We start from the raw sequence: 15785 nt of genomic DNA, 5'->3' as shown, positions 1-15785 counted from the left end.
ATTGTCATAAAAGACCCACTCAATGCTTCATTGCAGCACATATCCCAGTTCTCCCCAAAGCAACGCTTATAAGAAAAGAAGCACGGGTTTAATTGCAAAAGCAGCGAATTTCAAAGTATGGTATTACAATCCACAGCAGTCGTCTCCATTAAGCACCGAGGAGAACTGTTTACTGTTTAAACTTAGGGCCTTAATAGTACAAGGATCTCAACGATCTTTCATAGCAGCTAGGGCACAAAATAAGCTACATCTGCCAACAAAACTAGCCAATTACGAAATCAAGGGAATAGGCGGAAGAGTAACAAAATCTTCCCCAATACCCTTACTTTTCTCAAAGCGGATAAGCGCATTCAAGCAGCAGCTATTGTCTTACCGCAACTAACAAATATGCTTGCAAGCTATCACATAAGTACCAAGCATTGGTAAAAGGTTTTACACCTAAAGCTAGCAGATCCCAACTGCAACACCCCCGTTGGCTCCTAAGTGGCCTAGTTGCGGAACCAGTTACCACCATGACAGCTCAAGTTGGGGAAATCTCAAATGAATACCTCAACTCACAATTAAAGAAATTTTGGGGTTGCAACCACCTTCCGAGCTAGCTCTAATCGACACTGCTCCTCACGCGTTCACGTAGTTGAATGAGAATCCGGACATTGCCGGAATTCAAAGTTACACATTGCTTCACTCACCATACAATACTTTTTATTTTAACATTAATACACTATTATAAAAATAAAGTCTCCCTTTCATTCGTATCCGAGATCAATCGCATTTTCACTTACCTACATACATATGTATAATATTTAACGCGTGTTTAAGTAAAGTATGAACAATTTAAATCCAGTGTTGGATGTTTTCCACTAAATTGGGCACCGAACTATTCAATGGCCTTCAATATAAGTGAATAAGATTCAAAATTTGTTTGTAATTTTTTCACGATTTCATCGACTAATATATGTTTAATTCCTTCGCAACATTCTAAGTTTTGTTAGCACCTGAAGGAATTTCCGGGTCTTTGATTTTTGCAAGTTACACCCGAACTTAACTTTTCCTATTCTAGCTTAATATAAAGTTATGCCAGCATCTGAAGGCCTTTGATTCTTGCAAGTTACAAGAATATAAAATGTTCGGTCTCACCGAACTTGGCCCATTTCTTAAATTTTTAATGACCAATGTTGTGCCATTAGAAAGCCGCAGTAGGTTAAAATATGAGGGAAAATAATTGGAGATTGAATGGTTGAATTCTAAAAGTCAATTGGATAATTCATTGTTTGCTGCCCAAATTGCTCTTTCTGTCAGCCATTCAAGATTATTATGTTTTGTGTAAAATTAGTGACTGATTTTTGCACAATCATCAACTCACAAAATGCTCTCTAAATTGGAAACCGGAGATATGCCAGGCTACTTCATTGGAGCTGATAAACAGGCCAATTTGGTAAATCGTTATTTCATCATTTTAATTTATTGGAGGAGCATTTACAATAGGATTTTCTATTCTAAATTCACTTCCTCTATTCACATACTTGCAAATATATTTAATGCACAAAAAAGACCAAATATACAACATGGACGAAAACTGTATGGAGAGTAAGAAAAAGGAAGCCGGCTTCGTTTTCATCCCTACTCCGTAATGTTTGCTGGTTCAGAAGTGACAATGGGAGACATCTGGCGGAGATAACTGATTGATTGATAGAACTATACATTAAAATTATAGTATACTTCAAATATTATATTATATTCGATTGCCATCTTGTGGATCTGTGGATGAAATAGAATAATATATAAATTACGATTAAAAATCAGGAGTGGATCGTATATCTGTGAAAATTTAGAATAGCTTATATGTTTTAATGCTTAATCATGTAAAAATAAAAACAAAACATTGTGGTCCAAAAGGAAAAAATAATAATATTGGTGGTGTTGACATTTAGGTGTACAAAACTAGATGTTGGCCGATTCTCAGACCTACCCGGTAATCGGTACAGCCGATTCGGAGAAATTGCGCAACAAATACCGTGACACCAGAATTTTATAGATATAACTGTTTTTATTATTATTTTTCGTCAGAGGTTGATTGTAGAAAATTGAAATATGAAGCTTTCTTAACTTTCATTCTTCAAAACATAAGTGTTTTTTATTGTTTACTATTAAATTTCATATTCTCACTAAATTAAGTGGCCTGAGCTTCTTAATTTTTTGTACCCTGAACAGGGTTTATTAAGTTTGCCACGAAGTTTGCAACACCCAGAAGGAAACGTCGGAGACCCTGTAAAATATATACAAAAACAAGAAAAAACGTTAACTTCGGTTACACCGAAGCTATAATACCCTTCACAAATACAAAGGCCCCTTACATGAACTTGATTCCGAACTTTCAATTTGTATGGCAGCTATGTGATATAGTGATCTGATCTGACCAATTCCTGTGGAGAATAATTTTTTGCCTTAAGCAAGAACTCGTGTCTAATTTCGTGAAGATACCTCGTCAAATAAAAAAATGTGCCATGCAAGCACTTTACTCCGATCGTTCAGTTAATATGGCAGCTACATGTCATAGTCTTCCGATCTATACAATTTCTTCGGCGATTAGATTAATGCTTTAAATAATAATACATGCCAAATTTCGTGCAGATTCCTCGTCAAATGAAAGAGCTTTCCATACAAGCACTTGATTCCGATTGTTCAGTTTGTATGGCAGCTGTATGGTATAGTGATCCCATCTATACAATTTCTTCGGAGATTGGATTAATGCCTTAAATAATGATACGTGCCAAATTTCGTGAAGGTACCTCGTCAAATGAGAGAGTTTTCCATAAACGTTCTGGGTAAAGTGGTTGCATCGAAAACTTTTTCATTTGACGAGATATATAACGAAATTTAGCATGGATAATTATTTAAGGCAGTGATCCAATCTCGGAAAAAATTGTTTAAATCAGATCACTATAGCATATAGCTGCCATACAAACTGACCGATCGATATCATGTGCTTGTATTGAAAACTCTTTCATTTAACGAGGTATCTTCACGAAATTTGGCATGGATTATTATTAAAGACAACAATGCCATCTCCGAAGAAATTGTATAGATCGGATGACTATAGCAAATCGCTACATTTAACTAAATGATCGGAGTAAAGTGCTTGCATGAAAGCTTATTCATTTGACGAGGTATCTTCACGAAATTAGGCATAACTTATTGTCTAAGGCAAAAATGTAATCACCGAATAAATTTTGCAGATCACCTCACTAGAATATATAGCTGCTGTACAAACTGAACAATCGGAATCAACTGCTTATATGGAAAACTTTTTCATTTGACGAGGTATCTTCACGAAATTTGGCATGGGTTATTGTATAAAGCAATACTATTATCTCCGAAATTGTTCAGATCAGATCACTTTATCATAGCTGCCTTACAAATTAAAAATCGGTTTCACCGAAGCTACGTTTTTTCTGGTTTTATTCCTCTTTTTATTTTCGATTTGTGAATCTTCTGAGTTTTGGTTGGCTGGGCTTCATGTTTGTAAATCTTGGTGTAGGATTGTCTCTCCTTTTTATGATTTTCTGAATATCACATTATTTATTTCTAGCCTTTTCGGATCTTGTCTATCCGATTCCACCTATTTTATTCAACTCACCGATTCTAATCTTCATCTTATTGATACTCTCGCAACTTGTTGCTACAGAGTATAATAGTTTTGTTCACCTAACGGTTGTTTGTATCACCTAAAACTAATCGAGTTAGATATAGGGTTATATATATATAACTGATCAGCATGAAGAGACGAGTTGAAATCAGGGTGACTGTCTGTCCGTCCGTCCGTCTGTCCGTCCGTGCAAGCTGTAACTTGTAACTAAAAACAAATAAATTGCCATAACTAAGCTCCACAACAAGATACAAGACTCTTAACTAATAAGTTTAATATGCATATCTTCTATACCACTGAAGCTATAATAACAAAATTCACTGGGAACAAATGTTTTTAGCATCTCTATCGGCAGTGTGAAAATGGGTGAAATCGGGTGAAAACCCCCCATTCCCCATATAACGGTACTGTTAAAAACTACTAAAAGTGCGATAAATCAAGCACTAAACAAGCCAGAAACATTTAATTTCATCTCTGGGATGGTATTAGATGATTTTATAGGAACCACGTTCAAAATTAGTCAGTGGGCGTGACACCGCCCACTTTTAGGTGAAAACTCATATCTTGGGATCTTTTTAACCGATTTCAACCAAATTCGGTACATAATATTCTTCTTATATTTCTATGTTATAGTACGAAAATGGGCGAATCATTTTAAATTCCATCTGATTTTTTCACTTGCCAGTAGGCAAGTCAAGCAACAATGATTATATCGGCGCAAAACTTTGCGTGAATAATACGTTTAATGTATGCCACCATATTGTGACCAAAAATTATCTAAATTGAACCAAAACTGTTCGAGCCCCAAGATACTGAATATGTGGACCCCAGTGCCTATAATTGACTTTTTACCGTAAATAGCGGTCAACATAGAACAAGGCGGCAAGATCCACAAAGAAATCTAAAACGACTATACCATTTAACTCTGCGAAAGTATAAAATGTTCATTGTTACATCCGTACTTAGCTCTTCCTTACTTGTTTCTATTTCATCTTTAGCTTTGGGATATAGTACACTCTGAAAATCATTAAATATTTGAACATAGTCATGTTCATTGTTCAAAGTCGTCTCTTTGTTAAATAAATTTCATCTTCCATAAAAGTTTTATATGGAGTATATTTAGTTGTCGAATGGATAGCGATATTGTATGTGATTCACGTCTTCTTTGTTGACCGATATTTTCGGTAAAAAGTCAACTTTAGGCACTGGGGTCCACATATTCAGTACCTAGGGGCTTGGACAGTTTTGGTTCAATTTAGATCAATTTAAAGTGATGTTATATGGGAAATAGGCGTAGTTGTAATTTCGCCCACTTTCGTATCATCACATAGAAATATGAGAAGAATATTATGTACCTAATTTGGTTGAAATCGGTTAAAGAAATCCCAAGATATGGGTTTTCACCTCAAAGTGGGCGGTGTCACGCCCACTGACTAATTTTGAACGTGGTTCCTATAAAATCATCTAATACCATCCCAGAGATGAAATTAAATGTTTCTGGCTTGTTTAGTGCTTGATTTATCGCACTTTTAGTAGTTTTTAACAGTACCGTTATATGTGGAGTGGGCGGGGTTGACATCCCGATTTCACCCATTTTCTCACTGCCGATAGAGATGCTAAAAAAATTTGTTCCTAATGAATTTTGTTATTATAGCTTCAGTGGTATAGAAGATATGCACATTAAACTTATTAGGGGGCGGGACCACAAGTAACAGCTTGTACAGACGGACGGACAGACAGTCACCCTGATTTCAACTCGTCTCTTCATCCTGATCATTTATATATACATAACCCTATATCTAACTCGATTAGTTTTAGGTGATACAATTAACCGTTAGGTGAACAAAACTATTATACTCTGTAGCAACAAGTTGCGAGAGTATAATAATCACGCATATATGAAATGGCTTTCGTATTTTTTGTTTAAAGTATTTCATTTTTCTCTTTATGTTGGTAGATACGTATTTCTATCAGAGAAAAAACTTAATTTACTTCATAACAACTTTGACACAAATTATTATTAATTTCATGTGTTTGTAGGCACTGAGGTCCACATATTCGTTATCTAGGGGCTTGGCCAATTAGGATCCGATTATGACCAATTTTAAACTTGAGATAGCATTTCATAAAGGCACTGTTCGTGCAAAGTTTAGTCCAATATATTTCATGTTGTTTGAGTTGTGTACGGTAAACTGGAAAGTGGTAGTGAATCATACGAAATAAATAATTGTGTAATATGGGAAAGAGACCTGGTTGTCGTCCGCTTTTGTCCATTTTCACACCGTTACATAGGAATAGCACGATAGTGTTAAACACCAAATTTGAAATTATTCGAGCAGGTCCTATACCACACCCATTGTGCAATTTTTATACCAGCTCCCATGAAACCCTTCATGCCGTCCGCGGTGTCAAATTTAATGCTTCTGGCGCATTTATTTTGTAAGTTATCTCACATTTAGTAATTCTATACATAACTAATATAATATATGGGGAAGTGCATGGTTTTTATCTGATTTTACATTTTTTTTTTTGTTTTGTATCACAATGTCGGAAGGTATACTAAAAATATTGTTCCTGAGCTAATTTGGCTTTAACGGTTTGGGAAATATGTATGTATATTAAACCTATTGTTAAATTCTCAGATTTCCCTTACTAATGCGTTTCGCTATACCAAATAACAGTTCTATATCATATTTTAAAGCCTAGTTATAGCCTTTTATATGTTTGCGCATATTGTGGGCGTAGCAATTGCCGATTCCACCCATTTGCAATACCAACCCCCTCTTGGGTGCCAAGGGACATGTGTACCAAGTTTCACCACGACGGACAGACAGACAGTCATCATGATAATTTATGCATATATATATAACTCTATATCTATCTTGATTAGTTTTAGGTCTAAGAAACAACCGATAGGTAAACAAAATTTATTATACATACGTACTCCGTAGCAACATGTTGCGAGAGTATAAAAATATTACACATATGTGTGAGCTTTAAAATAAAGAAGCCAAAAATTAAAAGTATAATAAGAAATTAAAAATTGTTTCGAAGGTGTTATATGGTACATATGCGGGGAAAATAAAGCAGTGCTTAACTAAACATCTCCATATTATTTGTTTTAATAAATAATTTCATATTATTCACAGAAATGAAAAATTCTATACATGCTGTGACGAACCATACTTGGATATTACGTTTAACATAACCATGAGGAGAAAAACATTGTTTTATACCGTTAACATAATCATCCCATGTATGGGAATTTCATTTCTAACAGTCTTGACTTTCTACTTACCCTCGGACAGCGGCGAAAAGGTAAATATTTTTTTACAATAAGTATATACGTATACTAAACATTATTTTACCACATACGTTATTTTTAAGAAATAGTTTTAAAAACAGTTTTCACTATATTTGCGGGGTATATAATTACTCGTATAACAAATTCCATATAATTTCTTTGTTGTTAGAACAATGTCAGCAATTTTTCGATTTAAAACAATTAAAAGCACGTAATTCACTGATGAATAAAATGTTCTTGATTATTGTTTATAAGCTTTTATGCACAGCGAAACAAGAGTATTTGGAAAGTGTTTTGCTCAAATCTGCTGCAGAGATTAGAACAAACTGAGGGCATTCTTTTTTAATTTGAGGTAGTTCTGGAAAATTTTCAAAAGGTTTGTATGTACGTTGTTTGGGATTGGGGCTAGAGGCAAGCAAAAGAAAAAAAGCAAAAGTCGAAGACTAAAGAACGAAATAAATCTCGACGAAATAACTGCATTTACTTGTAACTACTTAAGAAGATTCTGAGCGAAAAACCGGTGTTAGGTATATTCAGTCAAAAGAATGAAACTGGAGTTCATACCGACGCTTCCGTTGAGGGCTATGTTGCCGTGTTACTGCAAAATATTCCACACGACAACCAATTACATCCCATATATTACATGAGCTAAAATGCGTCTGTTGCTGAACGTAAGTAATCTAGTTACGTAATGGAAATATTCGGTTCGATTCCCGTTTTTTTGTCGTTTTAAAACGAAAAAAGAATGGCTATGTGGCATTCCTCTTAGCGTTATCAACATTTATTGAAAATAAATTCGTATTCCCCATTTTCGAATTGAGGAACGAAGCGACGATAACAACGACAACAACTTGGAAAGGACAACGGGCATAGGGCCCATTAGCTGAAATAGCAGCTCTGAAAAAGTTTTGATTGTATTAACTGGGCTCACACATTAAACTAATAGCTGATTGCAATTCTTAAATTAAACGCTTGCGATAAAAACGGGAGGCGCGATGTTCTTTGATGATCTTTTGAGGTTCATTGACAGCCGTTACCCAGTCATGATGGTAAGCGAAGATCATTTTCTTGTTTGCTTATGACGTGCACAAGAACGCAACGAAGTGTTAGAGTGAACTAACAAATTTTATAAATATATATTCGTAGTGATTCGTTCGAAATTTGCATGGCTACTCTGCTGGTAGCGTTTGGAGATACAAAGTTCAATATTGGGAAATAGAGCGACTTAATACGGTTATTATAAGCGTCTTTTCGCCTTAGCGCATTTCCGATGGGATTCTAGGGTAAGTCTACCTCCGTACACTAGTCGTTTCAAACTTATTAATCTACCTATTAAAATATTTTTAGTGAAAATCTTGAATGGAACAGTTTGCAGTTGTTTTCTCCTGTTAAATTTAATATCCCGGTTCGCTTTTCGAGGCAGTTTATACCTTTACTGTTAAAATCTTGTAGATCAAATTTTGAACTAAACGAACCATTCCGCCATATATGTCATGATTTTAATTCTCATTCCAACACATTTGACTTATCTGACTCCCTTTTCAAAATTAAAAAGACTTTATTGTTTTCTCTTAATAAATGAAAATGTAACAATTTATTGTATTATATCGTAACTATAAACATTAGCTGTTGAAATTTTTGTTTCTGTAGCTGAGCAGTTTTAGATCTCAACAATTAAAAAGCTCTCTTGCCTTTTCTGACTCGGCTAATTCCGCATGTATGCGGATTGCGCCCCTCGCGTCGGTTGGGCGGGAGGAGGGTAATCGTTGGGTTATTATTATTATTATAAACGAAACTGAACAGGGATGAATCGATGAAGTGGTACAAACTCAGAGACACAGTCAAGCAAGTAAAAAATTCCACATACAACAGAAGTATTGACATGGCACCTTCTGAATTACTAATGAGCGTTAAAATGCGAACAGCTAAAGAATATAATATCAAGAAACTTATCTCCGAGGAAATAAGATTACGAGTCCAAGAAGGAAGAATCGAAATACGACAACATGCAAAAGAACAAATATTAAAGACACAAACTGAAAATCAAAGGACATACAACCTTAGACGCAAAGAAAGTAACCAATATTTAGTCAACCATTTAGTCGGCGTGACACAGTTTGGTGGTGCTCTCAAATGAAGCTAAAGTATTTGGGTCCACATCAAATTGCCAAAGTCAAAACTAATAACACATATTATGTTAAGAAAGTCAGTGTGTTTTCGAGAAGTTTTAAACAAGTGAATGCTTTAAATCACATACCCATACGCATGGACGCCCGAGACGACGAAAGAAGTTATTTTTATAAATATAAATATAATGTTCTAAAATGATTATTCAATAATTTCGTCAAATATGGAATAATTTCCACACATGAAACAGTTACTTGCCGAGTGGAAATTTGCGACGAATTAGAAGAGCATCGGTCTACGGAATAGCCTAAGTTCAAAAGAAAATAGCAATTTTTTTCAAATTTTCGTTTTTTTTTTTGGTTGGTTTAGAATTTATCGGTATTACTGCATGTTTACTAAACAAAATAGTTGATCCAAACTTTGTCTGCAAATATAATATAATTTTTCACATTTTGTAAATTCAAATTTTGTAAAAATTATTGTCTCAACTTCAAGCCTTTCGTTATTAAAGTCCTTAAGTCTATCTAATATATTACAATATATAAAACTCTCGTGTCACGATGTTTGTTGCCAAACTTCTCTGAAACGGCTGGACAAATTTTTATAAAATTTAATGCGCTTATCGTGTAGAACTGAGAATCGGCCAACTTCTATTTTTCATACCCCTGAATGTTAAGTGTGGCCAACCCAATTTTTTTTTGTGTTTTGGACAAATTTTTTGTTTTTAATTTTTCATGATTCAGCATTGAAAAATAATACAATTATAGTTTTTCAACTTTAAACGACCAACTCCTGATTTTTAATTGATATTTTTATATTTCTGTTCCATCCACAAGATTGAATTCGTATATAATAATTGTAGTTGTAGTAACATAATTTTTATGTATAGTTCTATCAATCAATCAGTTGTCCTGGTTTTTCCCGTTGTTACTTCTCTACCAGCAAACATCACGGAGTAGGGGAAAAAAAACAGCTTCCGTTTTCTCACTCTAAATACAATTTTCGTCCATTTTTATACTCTTGCAATATATTGCTACAGAGTATTTTTATACTCTTGCAATATGTTGCTAGTGAGTATAATAGTTTTTTCACTTAACACTAGATTTACCATCTATTTATATACTCGTATACCTACATGTTTCTAAAATAATAATTGTAATATATTATATAAATAAATTTATAGACATTGCGAAATAACAAAACACTGAATTGTTTACAGTCACAATTTCTACATACAATAAATGTAGATAAATTAGGCTGTGTGTACACTTTCCACGTAGAGTATTTTTATACTCTTGCAATATGTTGCTAGTGAGTATAATAGTTTTTTCACTTAACACTAGATTTACCATCTATTTATATACTCGTATACCTACATGTTTCTAAAATAATAATTGTAATATATTATATAAATAAATTTATAGACATTGCGAAATAACAAAACACTGAATTGTTTACAGTCACAATTTCTACATACAATAAATGTAGATAAATTAGGCTGTGTGTACACTTTCCACATACTTTTTTGGCGTGTATTGCATATATTTGTAACCTTATTGTTATTGCAATATCCTATTTGATACTATTTGCGAAAAGAAATATTATTAATATGAAGTACAATCGATACAATTAAGTTCGGAATATAACATCTTTCAAATGGCCTCCACGACTTCTTTTGCAGGAACGAATTGGATGAACCCAATTTTCGAGTACTTTTTCCACTAAATCAAATCGTATGTCATGTATAGCACGTCCAATATTGACTTCTAAGGCTTGAAGAGAGTCTTGTTTATTGCTAAAGACCATTGACTTCAAATAACCCCACAAGAAATAGTCTAATGGTGTTAAATCACAACTTCTTGGAGGCCATTCATACATGCATGCATTCGTGTGGCATGTAGCACCGTCTTCTTGGAATCAGATGTTGTCAAGATCAACTTCTTTCAATTGCGGCCATAAAAAGTTGATTATCATCGATCTATACCGCTCTGTTTTTTTGTTCAAGGTCTGTCAAAAATACAAATTTTATTTTTTTTCTTCGTCCAATAACGAGACTTATCCATGAACTAACGAAATATTTTAGAGTTTTTGATTTTAGATAAACCAATAAAGAGACTTCAAAGGGATTGAGATACCAACTGCTAAGTTTTCGGAATTTTTAATTAAAAATTTAACAAAATACGTATATGTATCTTTGATATGCTGAATTGTTTAAATGCAATATGTGATTGTATATATTCAAAAAATAGAAAAAATACCCTTTTTTGAACCTCTTTAACGTACCTAACCCCTTAACACACTCTTTTCTCTTTCGTTATTACTGGCGGTGTATTAGGTTTGTACTTCGTGATAAAAGTGAAAGTAAGTGAAGTATAATTGCTGGAGGTTCTCGAAAATTTTCTCTCATTGTTTACATAAGCAGGTGCTAGCAATATATGCCTAAAATCTTTGAGACAAAAGTCATCAAATCCTAATACTGAACTCTAGTATGGTAGTTCTTTATAAGTATAATATAAAATTATCTTCAAAAGTCATCAAATCCTAATACTGAACTCTAGTATGGTAGTTCTTTATAATATAAAATGATCTTCTTCTGAGTAGTCTGTACTACTTAATTATCCTGGAGACGGTCAAATAATTACGTTTAGCATTGTTTATGTGTGAGTGAAGTCTAGTGCGCAAGCGTTCAAATAAACAAGTAAAACATTATTTTATATTTGCACTCACAGCGTTCGGTTGCCATGTCATCATCGGAAAACGATTTACTTTTATTAAGGTCTGCTGCAGCTTTATGAGGAAAACAGAACGTGTTAATAGCTACATATAATTTCTAAAATTACTAACCACTGGTGGGGGGAAATAATAGACTTACATTCATTGAGAAATAATGCATTCTGATTTTGATTTAATTTTTGAAGGCTTTATATACAATTTTTAAAACTATCTTAACTAACTAAATATATGTGTATGTGTATATGTGAATATGTATGTTACGTGATAAGGGTTTTTTTTATACTCTCGCAACCTGTTGCTACAGAGTATAATAGTTTTGTTCACCTAACGGTTGTTTGTATCACCTAAAACTAATCGAGTTAGATATAGGGTTATATATATATAAATGATCAGGATGAAGAGACGAGTTGAAATCCGGGTGACTGTCTGTCCGTCCGTCCGTCCGTCCGTCCGTCCGTGCAAGCTCTAACTTGAGTAAAAATTGAGATATCTTTATGAAACTTGGTAGACATGTTTCTTGGTACCGTGAGACGGTTGGTATTGCAGATGGGCGTAATTGGACCACTGCCACGCCCACAAAACGCCATTAATCAAAAACAAATAACTTGCCATAACTAAGCTCCGCAATAAGATACAAGACTGTTATTTGGTACACAGGATCACATTAGGGAGGGGCATCTGCAGTTAAATTTTTTTTTAAAAAGTGGGCGTGGTCCCGCCTCTAATAGGTTTAATGTGCATATCTCCTAAACCGCTTATGCTATAATAACAAAATTCACTAGAAGCAAATGTTTTTAGCATTTCTATTGACGGTGTGAAAATAGTTGAAATCGGGTGGCAACTCCGCCCACTCCCCATATAACGGTACTGTTAAAAACTACTAAAAGCGCGATAAATCAAGCACTAAACACGCCAGAGACATTAAGTTTTATCTCTGAGATGGTATAAATTGGCTTTATAGAAACCGCGTTCAAAATTAGTCAGTGGGCGTGGCACAGCCCACTTTTAGGTGAAAACCCATATCTTGAGATCTGCTCAACCGATTTCAACCAAATTCGGTGCGTAACGTTCTTTTCATGTTTCTATGCTATAGTGCGAAAATGGGCGAAATCGGATTACAACCACGCTTACTTCCCATGTAACACCATTTTCAATTCCATCTGATTCTTTCACTTTCCACTATGCAAATCAGGTAACAATGATTTTATCGGGGTAAAACTTTGCGTGAATAATGCAATGAAAGTATGCCACCTTGCGGCCAAAAATTGTCTAAATCGAACCAAAACTGTTCAAACCCCTAAGTACTAACTATGTGGACCCCAGTACCTATAGTTGACCTTCTACCGAAAATATTAGTCAATCCACAAAGAAATCTCAAACGAGTATACCCTTTGACTTTGCGAGAGTATAAAATGTTCGGTTACATCCGAACTTAGGCCTTCCTTACTAGTTTTTTTTTTTTGTTTTTTTTAAGTAGGGGGAAGCATCGAAAGCCGAAGTGCGGAACTTTAATCCGCTAAACATAACCTACTCCCAACTCAAGACTCTCCCACGGAACCACCTGATTAAGTATTACTTCGTGGGAGCGATAAGACATTTAAGTCTCCTCTATAGTACGGACTGACGGATGCCTGATCTGTTCCATATGGCTTAGTTTTGTCATGATTGAGGCTGCCGCTTCGCTGACAGCTTTCCAATTCTCACTGGACTGACACATAAGTGTCGTCAAGTTTTCCACCATAAAACTACCACCGAGTAAAGTTTTAAGTTTTTCCCTTGTACTTGAAAAGCGAGGGCAATAAAAGAATACATGCTCAGAGTTTTCTATGCACTCTGTACACATCGGACAGTTCGGACTAAAATCATGATAGAATCTATACAGGTAGCTTCTAAAGCACGCATGTCCACTTAGTATTTGGGTAAAGACGAAATCCAGGTCCCCATGTCGTCTGTCTATCCACGGATGGATGTCCGGTATAAGTCTGTGGGTCCACCGTCCTTTGAGTGAGGTTTGCCACCACTGCTGCCATATTGATAAGCTTTTGACTCTCTCTGCTCTTTTGGCTCCTATAGACGACTCTGGTAACTTGTATACTTGCGCGAATTCGTCACCCTGGATGTCAATGGGCATCATACTGGCTATTACTTCCGCAGCCTCGCTGGATATCGTTCGGAAAGCACTGATTACTCTTAGTGCCGACATCCGGTGCACTGTGTTTATTTGTTTGGCATATGCTTTAACGTTTAACTCCTGGATCCATATTGGGGTCGCATATAATACAACCGATCTCATTACCTTTGCGAGTAAAATTCGCCGGCTGGAACGCACGCAGCCCTTATTTGCCATCATTCTTGATAAGGCGTTGAGGATTTTATATGCTTTACTCGAGGTGTATTCTAGGTGCTAGGTGCTTTGAGGAGAACCATTGCCGCAGACTATTGACGCATTCATTGCATTTGCTCCGGAAGCCATCAAGATGTTTAGCCACTGCTAGCCACTATAAGATCATCCGCGTATGCGATTAATTTTACGGCTTCTGGTTGGTTTATCCTTAGCACCCCATCATACATCACGTTCCATTGAAGGGGCCTAAATCCGAGCCTTGCGGTACTACACTCGTACAATAGCGTAGCTCTTGGTGCTTTCATCAGTGTCAAATATTAGTTGCCTGCTTACAAAATAACTTATAATAATGTTTACAAGATATTGAGGAGCGCGTATTTCATACAGAGCCTTGATTATGTTTGCCCATTTTGCTGAGTTGAAGGCATTCTTCACATCCAGGGTGATCAGGGCGCAGTATTTTTTAGTCCCGCCTTTCCATCTTTTTCCACTTACTGCGCATTTCGCAGTGTCAATGACATTGTTTAGTGCGTCAATAGTGGACCTCTTTTTCATAAAGCCGTATTGTCTTTCTGATAATCCGCCGGCTTTCTGGATTGCTAACTCCAAGCGATTTTTTACTATGGTTTCGTACACTTTGCCAATCGTGTCAAGCATGCACAGAGGTCGATATGATGAGGCTTCCTCCGGAGGCTGATTTGGTTTAGGTAGTAGAACCAATCACTGAACTTTCCATGGGTCGGGGAATATTTCTTCTTTTAAGCGTGCATTGTACATTTTTGCGAACACATTTGGTTTTAAACTCATGGCTTCCTTTAAGGCTCTGTTTGGTATGCCATCTATACCAGGCGCTTTGCTGATTTTAATTTTTCCCGCTATGGCCAATACTTCTTCTTTACTAGCGGTGGCTCTACAACTTCGGTTCGTGGTTAACCATAGGTAATCGGATGATATTTCGGAAATAATGTTTCCACGATATTCTTCATAAAAGATGCGCTTTTGGGTTGTTGTGTCTTATTCTTGAATTTTGACATGCATATTTTGTACGCCGTACCCCAGGGGTCTACGTTTGCTTCCTCACAGATCTTTTCAAAACTGCTCCTTTTGCTGCGGGCAATGGCCGACCTTAGAAGCTTCTTTTGTCTTTTAAAAATTTCCCTGAAACCTTTTGAATTTCCCCCGCCTTGATTACGCTGTAGACGGCATCTAGCTGCATTCCACCAATAGACGAGCTTTCGTTTGTCGTGGTGTACTGTTCTGCGCGTGATAAGGGTTTATAAACCGTCAATTTTATTAGGTTTATTAGCTTCGTGTGCTTTTTGAAAAACATTTAAAGTGACCACCTTCTAGAACATGATTGACCGTACCAAAGCTTAGTTCTATTGTAAAACAATACAGTTTCAGGTAATTTTTTTTGCAGTTTTATCAGTTTTAATGTGCTTATGTTTTGTACTTAGTCTCATACTTATAAACGGTAAGTGTTCATCCCTGGATTAACAACATTGTTAAGCAAGCCATGCGGTTTTTTCAGTTTGCAAGTTTTCGGCAGTTCCCTCTAGTTTCGCGTATTGTTCCAAGCAACGAAGTAATTTTAGATCTTAATTTTAACGTCAAAAGAACACTTGTAAAAA

At 35.6% G+C, this 15785-nt stretch overlaps 1 protein-coding gene and 1 long non-coding RNA gene across 14 annotated transcripts in view; one reads left to right on the top strand and one right to left on the bottom strand.

Moving 5' to 3' along the window:
• The window catches only part of nAChRalpha4 (nicotinic acetylcholine receptor alpha4), a 946244-nt gene that overhangs the window by 757663 nt on the left and 172796 nt on the right, over positions 1 to 15785 (top strand). For all 13 annotated transcript variants that reach the window (XR_011397945.1, XR_011397944.1, XM_070112964.1 and 10 more), the window contains one exon: positions 6796 to 6964. Coding sequence is in view for 11 of the 13 variants with exons in the window: in XM_070112964.1 (XP_069969065.1) it covers positions 6796 to 6964 (169 nt within the window). In the remaining 2 variants the exon portion in view is untranslated. The remainder of the gene's footprint in view (positions 1 to 6795; positions 6965 to 15785) is intronic.
• Positions 1432 to 10474, bottom strand: LOC138858924 (uncharacterized). The gene is made up of 2 exons (XR_011397948.1): positions 10213 to 10474; positions 1432 to 1758 (listed from the first exon to the last, which is right to left on the bottom strand). It is a non-coding gene; the product is annotated as an uncharacterized lncRNA (long non-coding RNA).

The sequence above is a fragment of the Bactrocera oleae genome, chromosome 2, assembly GCF_042242935.1.
Source record: "Bactrocera oleae isolate idBacOlea1 chromosome 2, idBacOlea1, whole genome shotgun sequence".
Classification (NCBI taxonomy): Eukaryota; Metazoa; Arthropoda; class Insecta; order Diptera; family Tephritidae; genus Bactrocera; species Bactrocera oleae.
The sequence above is the reverse complement of the archived record's forward strand: the minus strand, read 5'-3'. Positions and strand labels throughout refer to the sequence as shown.